This window comes from Rattus rattus, chromosome 5, assembly GCF_011064425.1.
Source record: "Rattus rattus isolate New Zealand chromosome 5, Rrattus_CSIRO_v1, whole genome shotgun sequence".
In the NCBI taxonomy this organism is placed as follows: Eukaryota; Metazoa; Chordata; class Mammalia; order Rodentia; family Muridae; genus Rattus; species Rattus rattus.
Genome location: NC_046158.1, coordinates 37,538,477 through 37,555,039, shown reverse-complemented (window position 1 = coordinate 37,555,039; position 16,563 = coordinate 37,538,477). Strand labels below are relative to the sequence as shown.

Below are 16,563 nucleotides of genomic sequence, written 5' to 3'. Positions count from 1 at the left end.
CGAACTTCCCTTTTCTTTCCTTTCCTTTTCTTTTCTTTTCTTTTCTTTTCTTGACTCTGACTCACTTCAGATTAATATGTCTGGCTTTCTAGGATGACATTTTAAGGTTTCACTTTACCTTGGTGTGGTGGCACAGGCCTCTGTCCCTGCAGTAGCAGGTAGATCTCTGTGAGCTGAGGCCAGCCTGGTCTATACAGTGAGTTCCAGGTCAGGCAGGGTTACATAGGGACCACCTTTTCAAAAACAAACGAAACGAAAAACAACTATTTTATTTCATTTTGCATTTGCGTAAGTGTCCTGGTGCATTAGAAAGTCAGAAGAAGAAATGGATTCCCGGAACTGGAGATAAGGGTGGTTTGTGACACTGTATAGATTTATGCGTGGAGAATCAGGAATCTGGTGAGTCTGGAAGCCAGTTTTAGAAATAACACACACAAATCAACCAAGCAAACAGACAAAAATGTTTGAGAAGACAATGGAGAATTGCTGCCTAACCTCCTGGAGGGTTGTCACCCCATGAAAGCACCACTGAATCCACCCATAAGCAACCTGCAGAAGTGATACGCAGCTTAAGGTGACACACATATATCCGTTTGTCTTTTTTAAAATGTGCACTGGTGTTTTGCCTACATGTGTGTCTGTGTGAGCATGCGAGATCCCCAGGAGCTGGAGTTGCTAGGAATTGACTGGGACCTCTGGAAGCACAGCCAGTGTTCTTAACCACTGAGCCATCCCACCAGCCCAAAGGCTTCCAGACTCACCAGGTTCCTGATTCTCCACCCATAACATCTATACAGTGTCACAAACCAAACTTCTCTCCAGTTCTGGGAATCCATTTCTTCTGACTTTCTAATGCACCAGGACAATCACACAAATGCAAAATGAAATAAAACACAGTTTTGTTTTTGGGGGGCCAGGGTTTGGCTGTCCTTGGAACTCACTCTGTAGACGAGGCAGAACTCACAGCGATCCACCTGCCTCTGCTTCCTGAGTGCTGGGATTAACAGTAGCTACCATCACCACCACCGGGCGGTCCCTGCTCATCTTATCCAGTGCACATGTTCCAGACCATGGTTGTGAGTCCGGCTTGATCATGTTAAGGGTACAGTATCACTAGTTAGAAGCCAGCATGGTCCACAGTGTGAGTTACAGTCTAGCTCTGGATGCATGTGTGTTCTGTGCTCATGAAAGAAACAGCCTGGTACAGGCTCTGCCCGTAGCCTAGTGCTCAGTAACTGAGGCAGGTGCCCATGTGTTTGCACCTAGCCTGTCTACTCCAAGAATCTCAGAGCAGCCTGCCCTCCTGATACCGCTCCTGAGCATACACCCAAAAGCTGCTCCACCATAGGACAAGGACATGTACATGTGTTCCACCATGTTCACAGCAGCTTGAACCCAGAGGTCCCTCACCTGAAGGATGGATACAGAAAATGTGGTTCATTTACACAATAGAATACTATTCAGCTAGTAAAACAAAGTCATCATGAATTTTGCAGGCAAATGGATGGGACTAGAAAATATCCTGAGGTAACCCAGACCCAAAATCACATGCATGGTATGTACTCACTGATAAGTGGATATTAGCCAAGAAGTACAAGAACCCATGATACACCCCACTGACCCAAAGAAACTAAACAAGAAGGCCCAAGGGAGGACGCCTGAATCTCACTTGGAAGAATAAAATAGTCATAGGAGGCTGATGGAGTGAGGGAACTGGGCGGGAGAGGGGAATGGGTGTGTGTATGGGTGGGGATCAGGAGCAGATGTGGAGAGAAACAATAGAGGGCCAAGAGGATGGAAACCTGCAGCAGCCGGGGTGGGGGGAATCTCTAGGAAGTCCCAGAGACCTGGGACAGGGAGAGGCTCGCAGGAGTTAGTGCAGGTGACTGTAGCCAAGATGTCTAACAGCGGGAATATTGAACCTGAAGAGGCTAACTCTTGTAGCCAGGCAGGACCCCCAGGGAGAGAGAGTGACACCAACCCATCCACAAAACTTTCCACCCAAATTTTGTCCTGTCTAAAAGAAATGCAGGGGCAAAGATGGACCAGGCACTGAAGGAATGGCCAACCAATAACTGGCTCAACTTGAGACCCATTCCATGAGCAAGCACCAATCCTGACACTCTAATGATGCATGAGAGGCTCTACCTGGGAGCTGACTGAAGCCAGAGCAGACACCCACAGCCAGATAATGGACAGAGGTCGGGGACTCTTACGGAAGAGGTGGGGAAGGATTGGCGGTCCTGAAGGGGATAGGAACTCACAGAGGACAAACAGAATCAATTAACCTGGACCCCTGGGAGCTCTTAAGAGACTGCAACTGAACAGCATACATAGGCCGGACCGAGGCTGCTGGACCAGATGTAGCAAACATACAGCTTAGTCTCTGTGTGGGTCCCCAACAACTGGAGCACGAGCTGTCCCTAAAGCAGTGCCTGTGTCATCCATTCCCCAACAGGGCTGCTTTGTCTGGCCTCCATGGGAGAAGATACATCTATCCCTGCAGAGACTTGATGTGTGTGTGTGTGGTATGGGGAGGTGGGAAGTACTGGGAATACTGGGAGAGTGCTCTATCATTCACGTAGCACCATAGAAAATAAGAAATTAGAAAATCTTGTAGATGAGAGGCTGGAGACGTGGTTGGCAGTTAAGATTACTGGTTGCCCTTCCTTATAACTAGGGTTCAGTTTACAGGGTCCACACAGTGGTTTATAGCCCTGTCTGTCTCTCCAGGTCCTGGGAACCCAGTGCCTTCTTCCGGCCTCCACAAGCACCAGAAATGCACAAAGCATACAGACTTTAATTCAGATGGGCAAAATATTCATATAAATAAAATAAACATACCTTATAAATATTTTCTAAATGAGAAGCATTGTGGACATTTAATCACAAGGTTTTACCAGTCTGCTAAATAAATAAATAAAACACCACTTAGAAATTTACAAAAAAGGAAAGAAAGGAAAAGCTGGGTGGTGGCCCATGTGTTTAGTCCCAGTGGGTCACAGAGGCACATGAGTCTCTAAGTTCAAGGCCAGTTTGGTCTACAGAGGGAGTTCCAGGACAGCGAGGGCTACACAGAGAAACCCGTGTGCCCCCCCCCCAAACAAAACAAAGAGAAAAAACGAAATCGGGAATAAATTATGTAAGTACAGCATTTACTTTTTCCCATTTCATAAACACACAGTGAGTAAATTCCTTTACAGCAAATTGCCAAACCTAGCTGCCGAAACAATGTCCATCCTTTGTAACCACTGCACTGTGAGCTTCTGGACAGATGCTGAACTGTCTATCTATTGTATCCTCCTCCGTCTATTCCTATAGGAGGTCATATATCTTATATCTTACTCTACGTGATTCACAGTTTTACTGTGAGCAAAGCAGGTAGAAATGGGTTCTGCAAAGAGGTACTTCGCATTGCAATCCGGAGAGAAATTGTTATTATTTCTAACATTTTAATTTAGAAGACAGTCGCCATTAAAGCATCTTTGTCATATATAGTATATATGTATATATATGTATGTATATATGGACACATACACACACTTGCTGGAAGCTTGGCTAGCTTTTTACATAAAAGGTCACAATCACTGAAAGCCGCTTCTAGAAAGGGCAATTTGAAAGCATTTTTTTTTTTAGATGTCTTAGGTGTTAATAGAGCAAAATGCCTGAAAACTAAAGTTTAGCCCTTTTTATATAAACAGAAGCAGCCAAACAACTCCCTCTTCAACACCTAATCCAAGACCGCACCACAGGATTGGGGGGAAGGTACGCCCCCTGCTGGACGCCTCGGGCCAGGGTTGTTTCAGGAGTGGGAGGGAACAGGGCCTCTGACCTGGAGCCTCCCAAAGGAGGTTTCACTTCTTTCCTGGATAACGATCATGTTCTGTCTTCACCAAACCAAATCTGAACAGCGACTTGAAGCTGTCTCTCCTCACACGCTGGCTGCTCGCTGTACAGACTGGTCAAGACGAGAGCTGTCAGCCCGCCTTTGGCCCTCCTGGCCCATTCTTGTGTTTTACCTCTGAAATAGTGTTGAAGACTGGAGATGCTCAGGCTTGTAAGCCACACCACTGGCAAAAACAGTAGCTAAATTAGTATTAAGCTCCAGATTCCAAGTTACCCTTTCCTGGCAGGTGCCAAGGGAGGGAGGGTCTTCTGGAAGGTGTCTGCAGTGGTAGAGTCCTTTGTTCCAGGGACAGCCGCACACCTATGCACGTCATGCACAGCACTAACTGTGCTTAGTAGGTTAGTAAAAACAAAACAAACCACGGAGTTCCAATGGTATGTGATTGAGAGGGATACAGGGGAGTAGGAGGAGGGAAACTGGGGGAGTGGTCATAAACACATATATGGAAAATTATTTTTAAAAAATACTTGGAAAACAACAGCTGAGAATGGTGCCAACAATGAGCAAGACCTCATAGGATCTCCTCTAGACGATAGCTATAGGCAGTTAATGACTGCTGAGAGGAAGTCATAGTCTCCAGGGCCCAGCTCCCACTGGGCTATCCAGCCCTAAATGCATGTCCATTTGAGCAACACTAACTGGACTCGGCAGGTTAGGGGTGTACACTGGCTGGTTTTATGTGTCAACTTGACACAAGCTTTTCTTTATCACCAAGAAAGGAGCCTCAGTTGTGGAAATGCCTCCATGAGACCCAGCTGTAAGGCATTTTCTCAACTAGTGGTCAAGGTGGGAGGACCCAGCCCATTGTGGGTGGTGCCGTCCCTGGTCTGGATCAGCTCCTGCTTCTTGACCTGCTTGAGTTTCAGTCCTGATGTCCTTTGGTGATGAACAGCAATGTGGAAGTGTAAGCTGAATAAACCCTTTCCTCCCCAACTTGCTTCTTGGTCATGATGTGTGTGCAGGAATAGGAACCCTGACTAAGACTGTGTGTGTGACAATAATTGAAGGGTCATGAGTTTGAGCGAGTGCAGGGAAGCTATGGGAGGAGGCCTTGGTTGGACAACAGGGAACCATGGAGATACTGTGAGTTCTGTATGCATATGGGAAAGTCTGGAGTTTTTTAAATTAAAAATATAAAAATATAAAATACTTCATGTAAGAGTTTTATCACCAGACAACCAAAACAATCTCTGTTCTTCATGGTGTGAGACAAATCTGGGGGCATAAAGACAGTTTCCGTGGGAAGGCACTGCCAATGTGCTGGAGACGCAGCTGTCCTGAGAGGGCCCAGCGTGCCACCATTAACAGTCATCTGCAGCCAGAGAGACCATTAGTGCACACTGCTCATCTCCTGCTTTCTTCCTACTTAAGGCAAAATCACTAATTATGACAGTACTCTGGAGTTTCTAGAAGCTCCCACCTCATTCTGAAATTAAAATGAAACATGTTTGCTGATATATTAAAAGTGCTTTCGACTCTTTAGGGTGACATTAAAGTGAGGCAGAGAACTATGGCAGAGGTGTCCCTGTCTACTTACCCGCTGAGCAATGAATGCCAACCCACGTGAAGTAATGGTCTTTATTCTGTGTGGAAAAGTACAGTAGTTGTGCAGAAACAAACTACATAACCAAAGAGTAAGACGTTCACAAATATTAAAGAAAACAATAAATAAGCCATATAGTTAGAGCGGAACTCAGAGCTTAGAACAACGGCCTAGCTTTTTGTACAAGGCACACTACACACAGGAACAGACACACTGAATGACGCTGCAAGGTTCCTTTCCATACAAAACCTTAATGATGTTCAGAGGAGCATCGCGGATACTCATGTCTAAAACATTCTGCAAATATAGAACTTCCTTCTCCCCGATCTAGAAAATACATTTCACATCTCAACATATAAAATACTCCCCCCCACCTCTCTCAAACCAGCATTTGAACATCTTCCAAATAACACCATTTTCATATAAAAATACCTCAAACCAAGGTTCATTCTTGTACCTTATCTTTACAGATGAAAAATATGTCAGCCTGGATTTAAGTAGCACCTCAGAGGTGTCCGTACATCCGTACAAATGAGATAAAGTGCCATTGCGGGTATTCTGTGACAAGCCATGATAACACATCGTTCTGTGTGGTAACCAGCATGGCGCTCACAAAGAACATGCGGAGAGATGGCGGGCGGGGTCCTGCTGTGTGTCTTCAGATTAGCTTCCTTTGAGTTCTATTTACAAGCCTGAATAAAACGGGCTATATATATATATATATATGTACATACATAACAAGTGACTATGAAACAGCGGGCTGCGTAAGGAAAACAAAACCATCACCCAGACCTCAAGGATCCTGTCTGACCACTGTCCCTACAGGACACTGGAGGCTCGTTCCGGGGACGGTCACTGTCCAGAACACTTTTGGAACCAGTTGGGGCTAATTTGTTGCCGCCACTAAGAGTGCCCTTTTTGGGAGTTTTGCCCAACTCTGACCTGGACACCAGTCAAAATTCTAGCTAGCCTGTTCCCTCTTCTCAGTAACACTGTGAAGCATAAATATAGTTCCAAAAAGGGGGCTATAAAATAAAAATACTCTACAGATGACCATATCATGGAAGTCAGTGTTTGGTCGCCTTGAGTAACCACCATGACGGGAAGGATACATGGGTGCCCTTGTATTTCACTGACAGAAGAAAAGTCACATTGACATCCAGCTAGATACCACCCAGGTTGCAAGTTTCACACATATGTAAGGACAGGTTTGACTTAAGGAATCTGGAACTTAAAAAAATCCCCGCCCCCAATCTTTTCCAGAATACACTTGGAGATATTATGACGTCAGGAGTTAAAAAACTTTTACCAGTGGACTTCCCCCCCCCCTTCTCTCTTTTTCGCTTACACTTAGCAAACCAAATGATTTCCTAAGAGAACGGCATCGGTTGATGTCTTCTTGGCAGCCTTCAAATCGCCAGATAAAAGCTGACAACGGTTTTCAATGCTGTTTAGTATTTCTGTTTATGGCTGATTTCTAGCTACTTCACTATAGTTTTATCCTACAGTTTTAATATGTCAATGGCATCAGATCCACCCAAGAGGTGGAAAATATGGCTAACAGGTAATTTTTATTATGAAAAAAAAAGACATGATTTATCACCACGAGCCAACAGACTGCACTCCAGATTCTACACAGGGGTTGCTTAAGGCTCACACATTGGACTCTATGAACGATCGCTTTGGTTTCGCTGAAGTGAGGTGGCTCCTGTGGGCTTCCGTACTGACATGAAGCGGCTGCTTAGAGACGCCTTCCGGGTAGAGATGGGGCACACCCTTAGTTTTCCTGTTGTCTTGACAGAGGGCTGGAATTTGGCACTTATTTTCTTCCAGCTCCTTCACCTGAGCCCCATTGTGGACACCCATGCCCAGGGGGGGAACTGAACACGGCTTGGCTTGGCTACAATATCCTCCGGGCTTGAGGGCGGGTTTCTCAGAGTTAGTCTGCAGGCCGGCTGCAGTGGCTGTGTTTGTCAGTAGCCCCTCTGTCACTGGGCAGTGCCAGGAGCGGCTCGGAGGGTTGCCTTGCTGCTGGAACCTGGCGGTCTTGTCCATGATGCCCATGAATGGAGTGTTGCGGGGCCTGTGTTCGGCAGTGCCACCCTGCACCTGAGTTGTACCTCTGTCTCTGATTCTAGAGTCTGGTCCTTGGGCCTTGAATCCGTCGGAAACGCTACTGCTTGAAGTCAAGCTACTGGTGGAGCTCGACATCTTTACGCTGCTGGATGGAGAGCCGGACGAGCCCGAGCTGCTGAGGGAAGCCGGGTGCCGCACATCGCTGCAGCTCACTGGTCCACCCTGGCTCGGAGGGGCCATGTCCACAGCCACAGAGGCGTGAGCCAGGAGCCTCTCGGCGGCTTTGACTTTGCTCGGGAGAGGATACGCAGTGCCGCTCTCACCGCGCTGCAGCTGGAGGCTCTGGCTGGGGCCCAGCCGATCCCCGAAGTGACCACAACCAGTTCCTGTACTGAAGGGACCCGTTCCCTCTAAATGCTGGTTTCTGCTCACGGCAGGGGCTGCAGATACTCTACCCGGCATCGGACTTGGGGGAGGGTTCTGAGAAGAGACCTGTACTTTGGTGTTACTGTTCCTCATGCTGGATTGCCCAGAACCTAGATGTTGATTGGTCTTCACGATCTGTGCCTGTTTGGTCGGCTGCATAACCAAACCTGGCTGAGCTACAGTCTCTCTCAGGGACTTGCTGATTCCTGCCCTGCTCTGTGGGGACGCTGGCCTGCCTTTGGACTGTAATCCCTCTTGAAGGTTGCGGATATATGGGGAAGGAACAGATGGTGGTGGCTGGGATCTGGGAGTCGGGGAAATGGACTCTTCTTGTGAAGAGGTGTCTTCCTCCTCTGCCTCCTCAATGGGGAAGTGGTCTTTTAGACTAGAGGCCGGGGCCTCCTCTTCATTATCGGAGTCATTGGGTGGAGCTGGCAGGGGTGCCTGCTGTTTCTGCTGCTGGTTCCTCTGGAGCTGTTTACACTCTTCTTCAACACGGGCCAAAAGCCGCTTGATTTCCTGATTGGTGGGACAGAGTTTCACAGCCTCCTGCAGGTCAGCCAGAGCGGCCAGGAACTGCCTTCATACGAAAGCATAAGATATGATTAGAAACCACACGTGACATGCTCCGGAGGGACCGTCCCTAAGCTCACTGTCCTCGCAGGGAAAGGGGAGAGGTCCAAGGACTTGCTGGTTAAGTCCCGTTGGCCCAGAGCTGCTGAGCCAAGAACAGTGCAGCACTCTAACCCAGAGCTTTGTGACTCTGCATCTCTGATGTGTCTATAAAGACCCCAGGGTAGAGGGTGCCAGGATCCTGATCACAGAACCCTGTCCCTCTAAACGCTGATTCTGCTTGAGGCCTTCTCTGGCCCTCCTCATGTCCCTTTCTAACTCAGACATAACCCTCTTCTGTTCCTCTGTCACCCCTGTTTGGCCGTCTTATATATATGAGACAGGAACTCAGCAGGTGTTCTATGCTGGGGCTTGGTAGGGAAGATACCCGAATGTCAAGAAAACATCAGCCACTAATAGTAACTCCCACGACCGTGCCTCTGGGAAGCTACTGGTTTTTTTACTGAAAGCAATGAGAAGTGTCTAATAACTCTGATGAAGGAAAACACCCTCAGACCAAACTAGCAGGTTTGACCTCCTAGGAAAATGCCCCAGCAGTCCCATGGGTGACCCCAGACAGTACCTGCTGTTCCTTTTTGCTCTTGCCCGGGCATAAAAGGCTTCATAGGATTTCGGTTTCAGTTCCAGAGCCTTTGAAGCAAATTCTTCTGCCAAGCCAAAGTCCTGGTGTCAACAGTAAAATAAAGTCAGAAGCAGCACTGAGAGAAAGGACTGTCTCCTAGGAGCTCCGCCCTAAGGGTAGCAGATCACAGGGTCCTGCAGGGTCCTGGGGGCAGGGTGGGCACAGCCCCTTATCCACCCTCACCCCAGTCTGCTTGTTTAAGATAGAGAATCGGAGCTTGTGACTCTCCTTAAGCATCCGGCACAGAAGCAGCAGTTATAGCTTAGGAGACAGCGGTGCAGCAGCACACCGAAGGCAAAGTCAGGAGAGGGGCCAGGCCAGGAGCCGGCTGTGTGTGTCTGTGTGCAGGGCAGGTGTGGGCCTCAGAGCAGGTCAGGTACACTGGGGTGATGTTCAAAACATCAGTAGTAAGAACTACAAAATGTCCACCACTAACAAAGTACAAGTTGACCGCCATTGATTAAACCGGGAGTATTGACTAGGCAAACCCATGGGCCACAAAGGCAGGTCAACTGTAATGGACACTTGTGTTGGGACTTCTCTTGGATGTGGAGAGAAAAGGTCCTCGGCCGTTGATACCACAGGCACCATTGCCGATGGTGGGGACATTGCCGATGGTGGGGACAGGGCAGCTTGCATTTGCTGCTTTCACCGAAGCAAAGGAAGTTCAACCTAAGCAGTTCCCATCAACCTAGGACACATTTTGTGAGGTGGATGGTGGCTGTGACCTCTGGGAGGCCCCTGAGAGCAGCAGCAGGCCCCCACCTACTGCCAAAGAACTGGGAGGGACAACAGCTCCCGGCTTACATTGGTTTTCCTTCGGCATCTCGACAGGTTGAGATAGAGGGAGACTCTCAGCTCATTGAATGGCCTCATGTCTTCTCCGAGTCCTTCCCGCGGGAACTTCCGTAAGGCATACTGGTACCTCTGGGCTGCCTCCTTCATCTTCCCTTTCTAGGATTCAAAAAGCACACAGTTATTCTTTCCCAGGGGCTCTAAGATGAACCACCATGCTGAAGACCCTCACACAGAATCTTCACAGCACATGAAAAAGCCTGGATGACGACTAGGTGTCTCAGTGGGAACCAGGACACGGAGCAGCCTGAAGGCTCTCAGCCTGCCTGGTCCTCACAGGCTTTCACACCACGGCAAGGAAAGATGGCTCAACCAGAAGGTGTTTGCGAACTGCAAAGTCGCCAAGTCTCCATCTTCTGCATCCAATTATCTTTCTCACAAATATAATTCCAGTGTTATTTCAAGAACCATGTTTCTCTGAAATACATTTTAATTTCAAGTATAATAGAAACCAGATTTAAAAAAAAATGCTGTAGTTTCTAAGACAGCTAGCGCCTCGTGGATAAACCTGCAGCTCGGTGTAGAATGATAATCTTTCTTTTAGAAGCACAGAAGAACCGGCTTTAAAAAAAAATGAGAGCCAGGCAGACCGTTCTCCAGGCTCAGGAAATCCATTTGCTCAGTCAGCCTCACTGCACAGCGGGAACTGCACCCTGTTGGAAACGGCTTGATATTTCTGACATAATTACCTAGCAGAATCCATATTAAAACCACTTCAAAGCCACAACAATATACACCCTGAACTCAATTTCCAACCAACTTCAAGCTGGGAACCCTGCCGGGTCATGCTATATGCTTGGTTATTTGTTACTATGAAAAAAACAACAACCAAAAGAAACAAGAACATAGCAAAAAAAGCTCCCTAGTAGTGAAAAGGATTAAAGCAGTCACAGTCTTGGGTCTCCCCGCCCCCGCCCCAGACTCTTAATTCCACCTAATTACAGGTCTTGAAAGAATACTCGTCTGTGTAAATGGTCGGCACGTCTGCCTAACCTGGTGTAGCTGCCCACCACGCAGGCGTGTATCTGCAGTTTTCCTGGGGCACAGACACACTCCCTCGCCTGAGCATATATGACCCGGGACTCTGAACCCGCAGTGGGCAGGCTAGTCTACACCGACCGCAAAGCCTGAAGCGCACGCCGCTGGCTACCCACCATGATCTAGCCCGGTAGCTCTTTGGAGAAATTTTAAAGTCAAATTAATGAAGCTGTAGGTCACATTTTCCATTTTTGAGGGAATGTGGAAAAGCTGAGAAAATTAACTATCTCTTGAGTAACTGAGACTGTATTACTTGACTACATGAAATAAAAATATCACTAAAAATACTTAAAACTCCCAAATGTGTAGAACCAAAAACTGAAAGGTAAAAGGCAGGGGATGGGGGACGATGACACTGAACGGTTTTAATTTTCTTTTTAAATATTTATTTTGTATATACTTGTAGGAGGTAGGCATACGCATGCCACAGAACATGCGACGAATTCTGAGGACAACTTTTAAGACTCAGATCCCTCCTCCTACCAGCAGAACATAGGATTCAGAGTTGGGCAGCCAGGCTCAGGGGCCGACTGTAGTTACTGCCCCATCCTCTCTTAAACACTCTTTCCTTCTGTAATGCTTCTTGGTGTCTTTTGCTATGTTCCTCCTGAGTAGGCCCAGGGCCATGACTGGAACCTCGAAAGGCGGGAAAGCCAAGGGACCTTCCTGTGGGATATGCCGGCTGGCCCAGCAGTGGCTGTCCTTCATGCAGTAGCCACCGCCTGGAGTATTAGCAACAACGCAAAGAGGAGTCCTTTCCCATTAAGACCCAGCCGTCTGGAGATTAACATGCATCTAGACAAGAGGTCACGCTGGAATGTTTTAGGAACTTCCATTCTTACAAAGTTACTGCCCTGTGTGGCTACAGCATCCAATACCAAACGGAGGGGGCGGCCCCAGGGCAGCAGCAGCAGCAGCAGCCGCAGCAGCACAGAAAGAGACAAAGCCACTTACCTTGTACATCACATTTCCTTCCTCCATCAATTTCTGTAAAAGTATGATCAGAATATCAGGTTTGGAAGTGGCCATCGCCCAAGCGGCATTTCCTGCAAAACAAACACGCCGTCAGGGGTGCTTCCTCGGCCCAGAGGCAACAGCTCTCTTCCACAGCCCCCACACTCCACAGCACAAGTTACAAGAACTCATCGCAAGGGCAGCACTAGGCTGGGTCTCAGTGCATGTGGCAGCAGGATGCTAGCAAGCTGGTTAAAGCTTCTCAGCTACTTTATGGCATGCCAGCCCCCATGAGGAATCACTGATGCCCACAAAAGCTGTCCTTATTGTTCTAACAACAGACACTAAGGTGCTTGCTTTCCCCTGACAGCATTAAACCCTCAAAGGCTCCTTCCTCATTCTCTGCAGCACCCAGTATGGCAGGGTGGGAGGCCACTGTCCTGAGGCCCCTGTATTCTGACCTTCATCCATTCTGAGGTCTTAGCTTGGGTCTCCTGTCCAGCTTTTCTTTTGGTCTACACTGGCTACAGCCTTCTCTCTAGCCCCTAACCTAGCCTTGGGACACTGCTAGTCACACACATGCAGTCTGCCACTTACTATGACCCTGGGAGGCCACTGAGCTACCTTTTTTTTTTCTTTCTTCAAGTAAAAAGCTGGCACCCCCACTACTTATGTCCAAGATCAAGGTAAAAATGGGAAACTGCTTAATACTGGGACAAAACTGTTTTCTATGTAGCTGCCCATACCCGGAACTACTCCTGGTCAAAGGGCCTGGATAGCAAACAAATCCAGGGGCAACTTGGTAGTTTCTGCATTCATGCAGAATCCATGTGATGCTCTACTAGCCACTTATGTGGGCCTCCACACAACCCTATATATGCCCATCCCTGCTCCAAGGGCCTCCACAGGGCCTCCTTCACAGAACTGTGTAGTGGAGTCACTGCTTCCTCGTCAAGTTGTCACTGAGAATTCTACCCAGGCCTCTCTGAACTCGGCCTGCCTGCAAGTAAAGCAGAGTAAGGTGTTTTGGAGGAGAATGATCTTCATGGACTCCTCCACTTGACTGGTTGGGCTCCAGTTGGTGGAACTGTTTAGGAAGGATTGGGAGGCGTGGCCTTGTTGGAGGATATGTATCACTGGGTGAGCACTGAGGCTTTAAAAGCCCATGCCGTTCCCAGTTCTAACAGAGGCTTCATGCTTCTGAAATACATCTAAGCTCTCAGCTACTGGTCCAGCACCATGCCTGCCCACTGCCATGCTCCCTGCTGTGATGGTCATGGACTTGCCCTCTGAACTTTAACTCCTCGGTAAGCTCTTTCTTCTGTAGGTTACCGTGACCATGCTATCATCACAGCAGTAAAAAGTTAAGACACTAATACTTTCCGAAGTGAGTGTCTGGTCCACTCAAAGACGGGATCTCCTCCTTAGCCTCTGCTCTCTGTCTACCTGGAAAGAATGCTATAAGCTAAAGGCCAGCAAGATGGCTCAGCACAGCCAGAAGCATTCGCCTCCAAGGCTGGGGAGCCATGAGATAGAAGAACTAACTCCTGTGAACTGACCTTTGACCTCTGTGTGTAATTTGTATTCATACACACAAATAATATGCAACCTGTTTTCTGGACGACTGGTTCAATGAGACAGAAGAGGAGGAGCAGGAAGGCGGGGGGGGGGTTATCTGGTGGGGGGGGGAGCTTGTGCACTCCAGCCCCTTAGCAGGTACTCCTGGGGTCTTCAGGTAAGATGCTAGCAGCCAACCCCCTGTCTCTGCTAAATGGAAGAAGGATTCACTGACCTAGTTTGGCTCCTTTTCTCAGCAGTGTAACCACTACAGCGGTGTTTCGGCAACCGATGGCTCTGTCCAGGGGGCGCATCCCACTGTGGTCCACGTGTTCTATCACGGCTCCTTTCTCCACCAGGTACAGCACCTACAGCAGCAGCAGGAGCAGCAGAAACCTGAGCAGCAGTCCCTGGAAGGGGCAGACCCCTACCCAGTTCTGCCTTCTGACAGTGGGGGTGCCAGTCTGAGCTGATACCTACTTGAGACGGCTCTGGTCATGGGGGAAGGGTTGGAAATAAAACTAATGTGGCACCAAGGAGAGGGCACTGTGATGGTGAAATCTCTCTGCTGTCAACGGTCGGCGATGTCAGTGACAACGGTAGTGATGAGGAAGAAGCCCACAGGCAGACGTGTGTGTCCCAAGGTACAGGATCCGCCTGCCCCGCCTGTTCACGTGCAATTAGCAATGGCTTCTCCAGACACACAGATTCACACAGCCTGAGGTTGTGTGCTGGCGGGGTGTCCTTAGGAAGTTAAAAGCAGAAAAACTGGCAAGGACAGTGGTATACACCCGCCATCAGAATGTGTGGCAGGTAGAGGCAGGAAGATCAGGAGTGAAGGCCAACCTTGGCTACAGTAGACAGCTTGAGGCCAGCCTGGGCTGTGTGAGGCCTAAAGGACTACCATATATATGATCGGCCAGTGCATTTCTGAGCATATACCCACAGCCCAAAAGGTTGAATGGGGTCTTTTAAGAGATGTCTGTCCAGTGGTAATTCTGATGGATGGACAACTAAAGCCCCAGGTCACTGCCTTTCCATAGCACAACACGTATCTCTCCGGGTCACCCTCTTATCAGACCACGGGGCTCTAAGAGCAGAGTCTTAGCAGCTCCCTAATGCTGGTGACTGCAGAGGTCAGGGATGTGCAGCCTGGTGCAGGCATGGTGTGTGCCCTGGAAATCAGCTCCCAGTTCTTAGTTTATGAATTCAAATCATAACTAAAAATAATTTTAAACAATTAATATATTATGATTTAACTATTTGGCTAATTAATGCTTTTTCTTAAGTGAAAGTGTCTTCTGAATGATCTATGGAGGAATTTTATTTATATGCAGTACATGATATAACCATGAATAGGGTAAACATGTTCCCCTCCATGTCTGTCATATATGTAGGTTTAGCACTTTTAGGCTTTTAAGCATGCATGAAGGCTGGAGAGATGGCTCAGAGGTTAAGAGCACTGACTACTCTTCCAGAGGTCCTGAGTTCAATTCCTAGCACTCATACAGTGGCTCACAACCATCTGTAATGAGACTGGTGCCCTCTTCTGGCACACAGGAATATGTACACATGCAGGCATAACATTGTATGTATAATAGATAAATGCATCTTTAAAAAAAAAAGCGCATTAAAATCTTGACTAATAGACTTGGATTGAACTGCGCATAACAGAACTATAGACAAGTGAAAAGATCCCATATACCACAGCTTTGCACGGTGCAATGGACCAATTTCCATGCTGACACATACTGGACACAGGAGCAAATACACACACCGGAAGTGCACACACCAGAAGTACACACAGGAACAGGTGTAGACACTAAGAAGTGCACACACCAGAAGTGCACACACCAGAAGTACACACACCAGAAGTGCACACACCAGAAGTGCACAGACCAGAAGTACACATACCAGAAGTGCACACACCAGAAGTGCACACACCAGAAGTACACATACCAGAAGTGCACAGACCAGAAGTGCACACAGGAACAGGTGTACACACTAAGAAGTACACACACCAGAAGTGCACACACCAGAAGTGCACACACCAGAAGTGCACACACAGGAGCAGGTGCACACACAGGAGCAGGTGCACACACCAGAAGTGTGCACACCGGAAGTGCACACACAGGAGCAGGTGCACACACAGGAGCAGGTGCACACACCAGAAGTGTGCACACCGGAAGTGCACACACAGGAGCAGGTGCACACACAGGAGCAGGTGCACACACCAGAAGTGTGCACACCGGAAGTGCACACACAGGAACAGGGGCACACACAGGAGCAGGTACGCACACCAGAAGTGAACGTCCATTAGTACTCACAGTCTCTGCATCACCATAGAAGGCGGCCAGGTCCAAGGGAGTGCGGCCATTTTTGTCTGTTTGGTCTATTTCTGCTCCTTCTTCGACCAGATACTGGACCACTGCCCTGTGACCCTTCAGACAAGCCCAGCTCAATGCCGACAGGCCCTCTTTGTCCAGGGAAGAAAGAGCAGCACCTGAGAGAAGAGTCCACTTATAACTGGTTGGCAGAAATGAAGATGTCCTAAAGAGAGACTTGGGTTTCTCAATTTACTCTCGGACTGTGTTGAACAATGGAGCTCAAAGAATGGGAATTTCCCCCCAAGAATCTCATGTTGAGAGAAGGAACTGCAGCAGGCAGAGGGAGAACTTGTCTCTCAAAAAGAGATTTCGGAGTTTTAACAACTTGTTGAACACCTAACAGGACAATAATGGGTCAGTGGCGGGTGGGACCGCACCTTGATCAGGGCTGCTTAGATGTATATACCCTTGGCCCTTGAGTTAAACGCGTATTTCACTTCAGGACTCCAAAGATGGACCTGGGGCTGCTGGATCTTTGTCCGTCTTCCCATTGAGTAAATCTCCCTTGTCTGCTTTCTACTTTTAATTTGGTTCTTTTAAATGGCTTATTGAAGAGGGCATGGGT

The 16,563-nt window shown here is 48.1% G+C and overlaps 1 protein-coding gene across 1 annotated transcript in view; it reads right to left on the bottom strand.

The window, feature by feature from the left end:
- Positions 1-5,471: 5,471 nt before the first annotated feature.
- The window catches only part of Tanc1 (tetratricopeptide repeat, ankyrin repeat and coiled-coil containing 1), a 228,616-nt gene continuing 217,524 nt past the window's right edge, over positions 5,472-16,563 (bottom strand). The window contains exons 22-27 of the mRNA XM_032903343.1: positions 15,939-16,114; positions 13,847-13,979; positions 12,055-12,146; positions 10,015-10,161; positions 9,148-9,248; positions 5,472-8,532 (exon numbers count right to left, since the gene is read on the bottom strand). Coding sequence (XP_032759234.1) covers positions 7,104-8,532; positions 9,148-9,248; positions 10,015-10,161; positions 12,055-12,146; positions 13,847-13,979; positions 15,939-16,114 — 2,078 coding nt within the window. The 3' untranslated portion in view covers positions 5,472-7,103. The remainder of the gene's footprint in view (positions 8,533-9,147; positions 9,249-10,014; positions 10,162-12,054; positions 12,147-13,846; positions 13,980-15,938; positions 16,115-16,563) is intronic.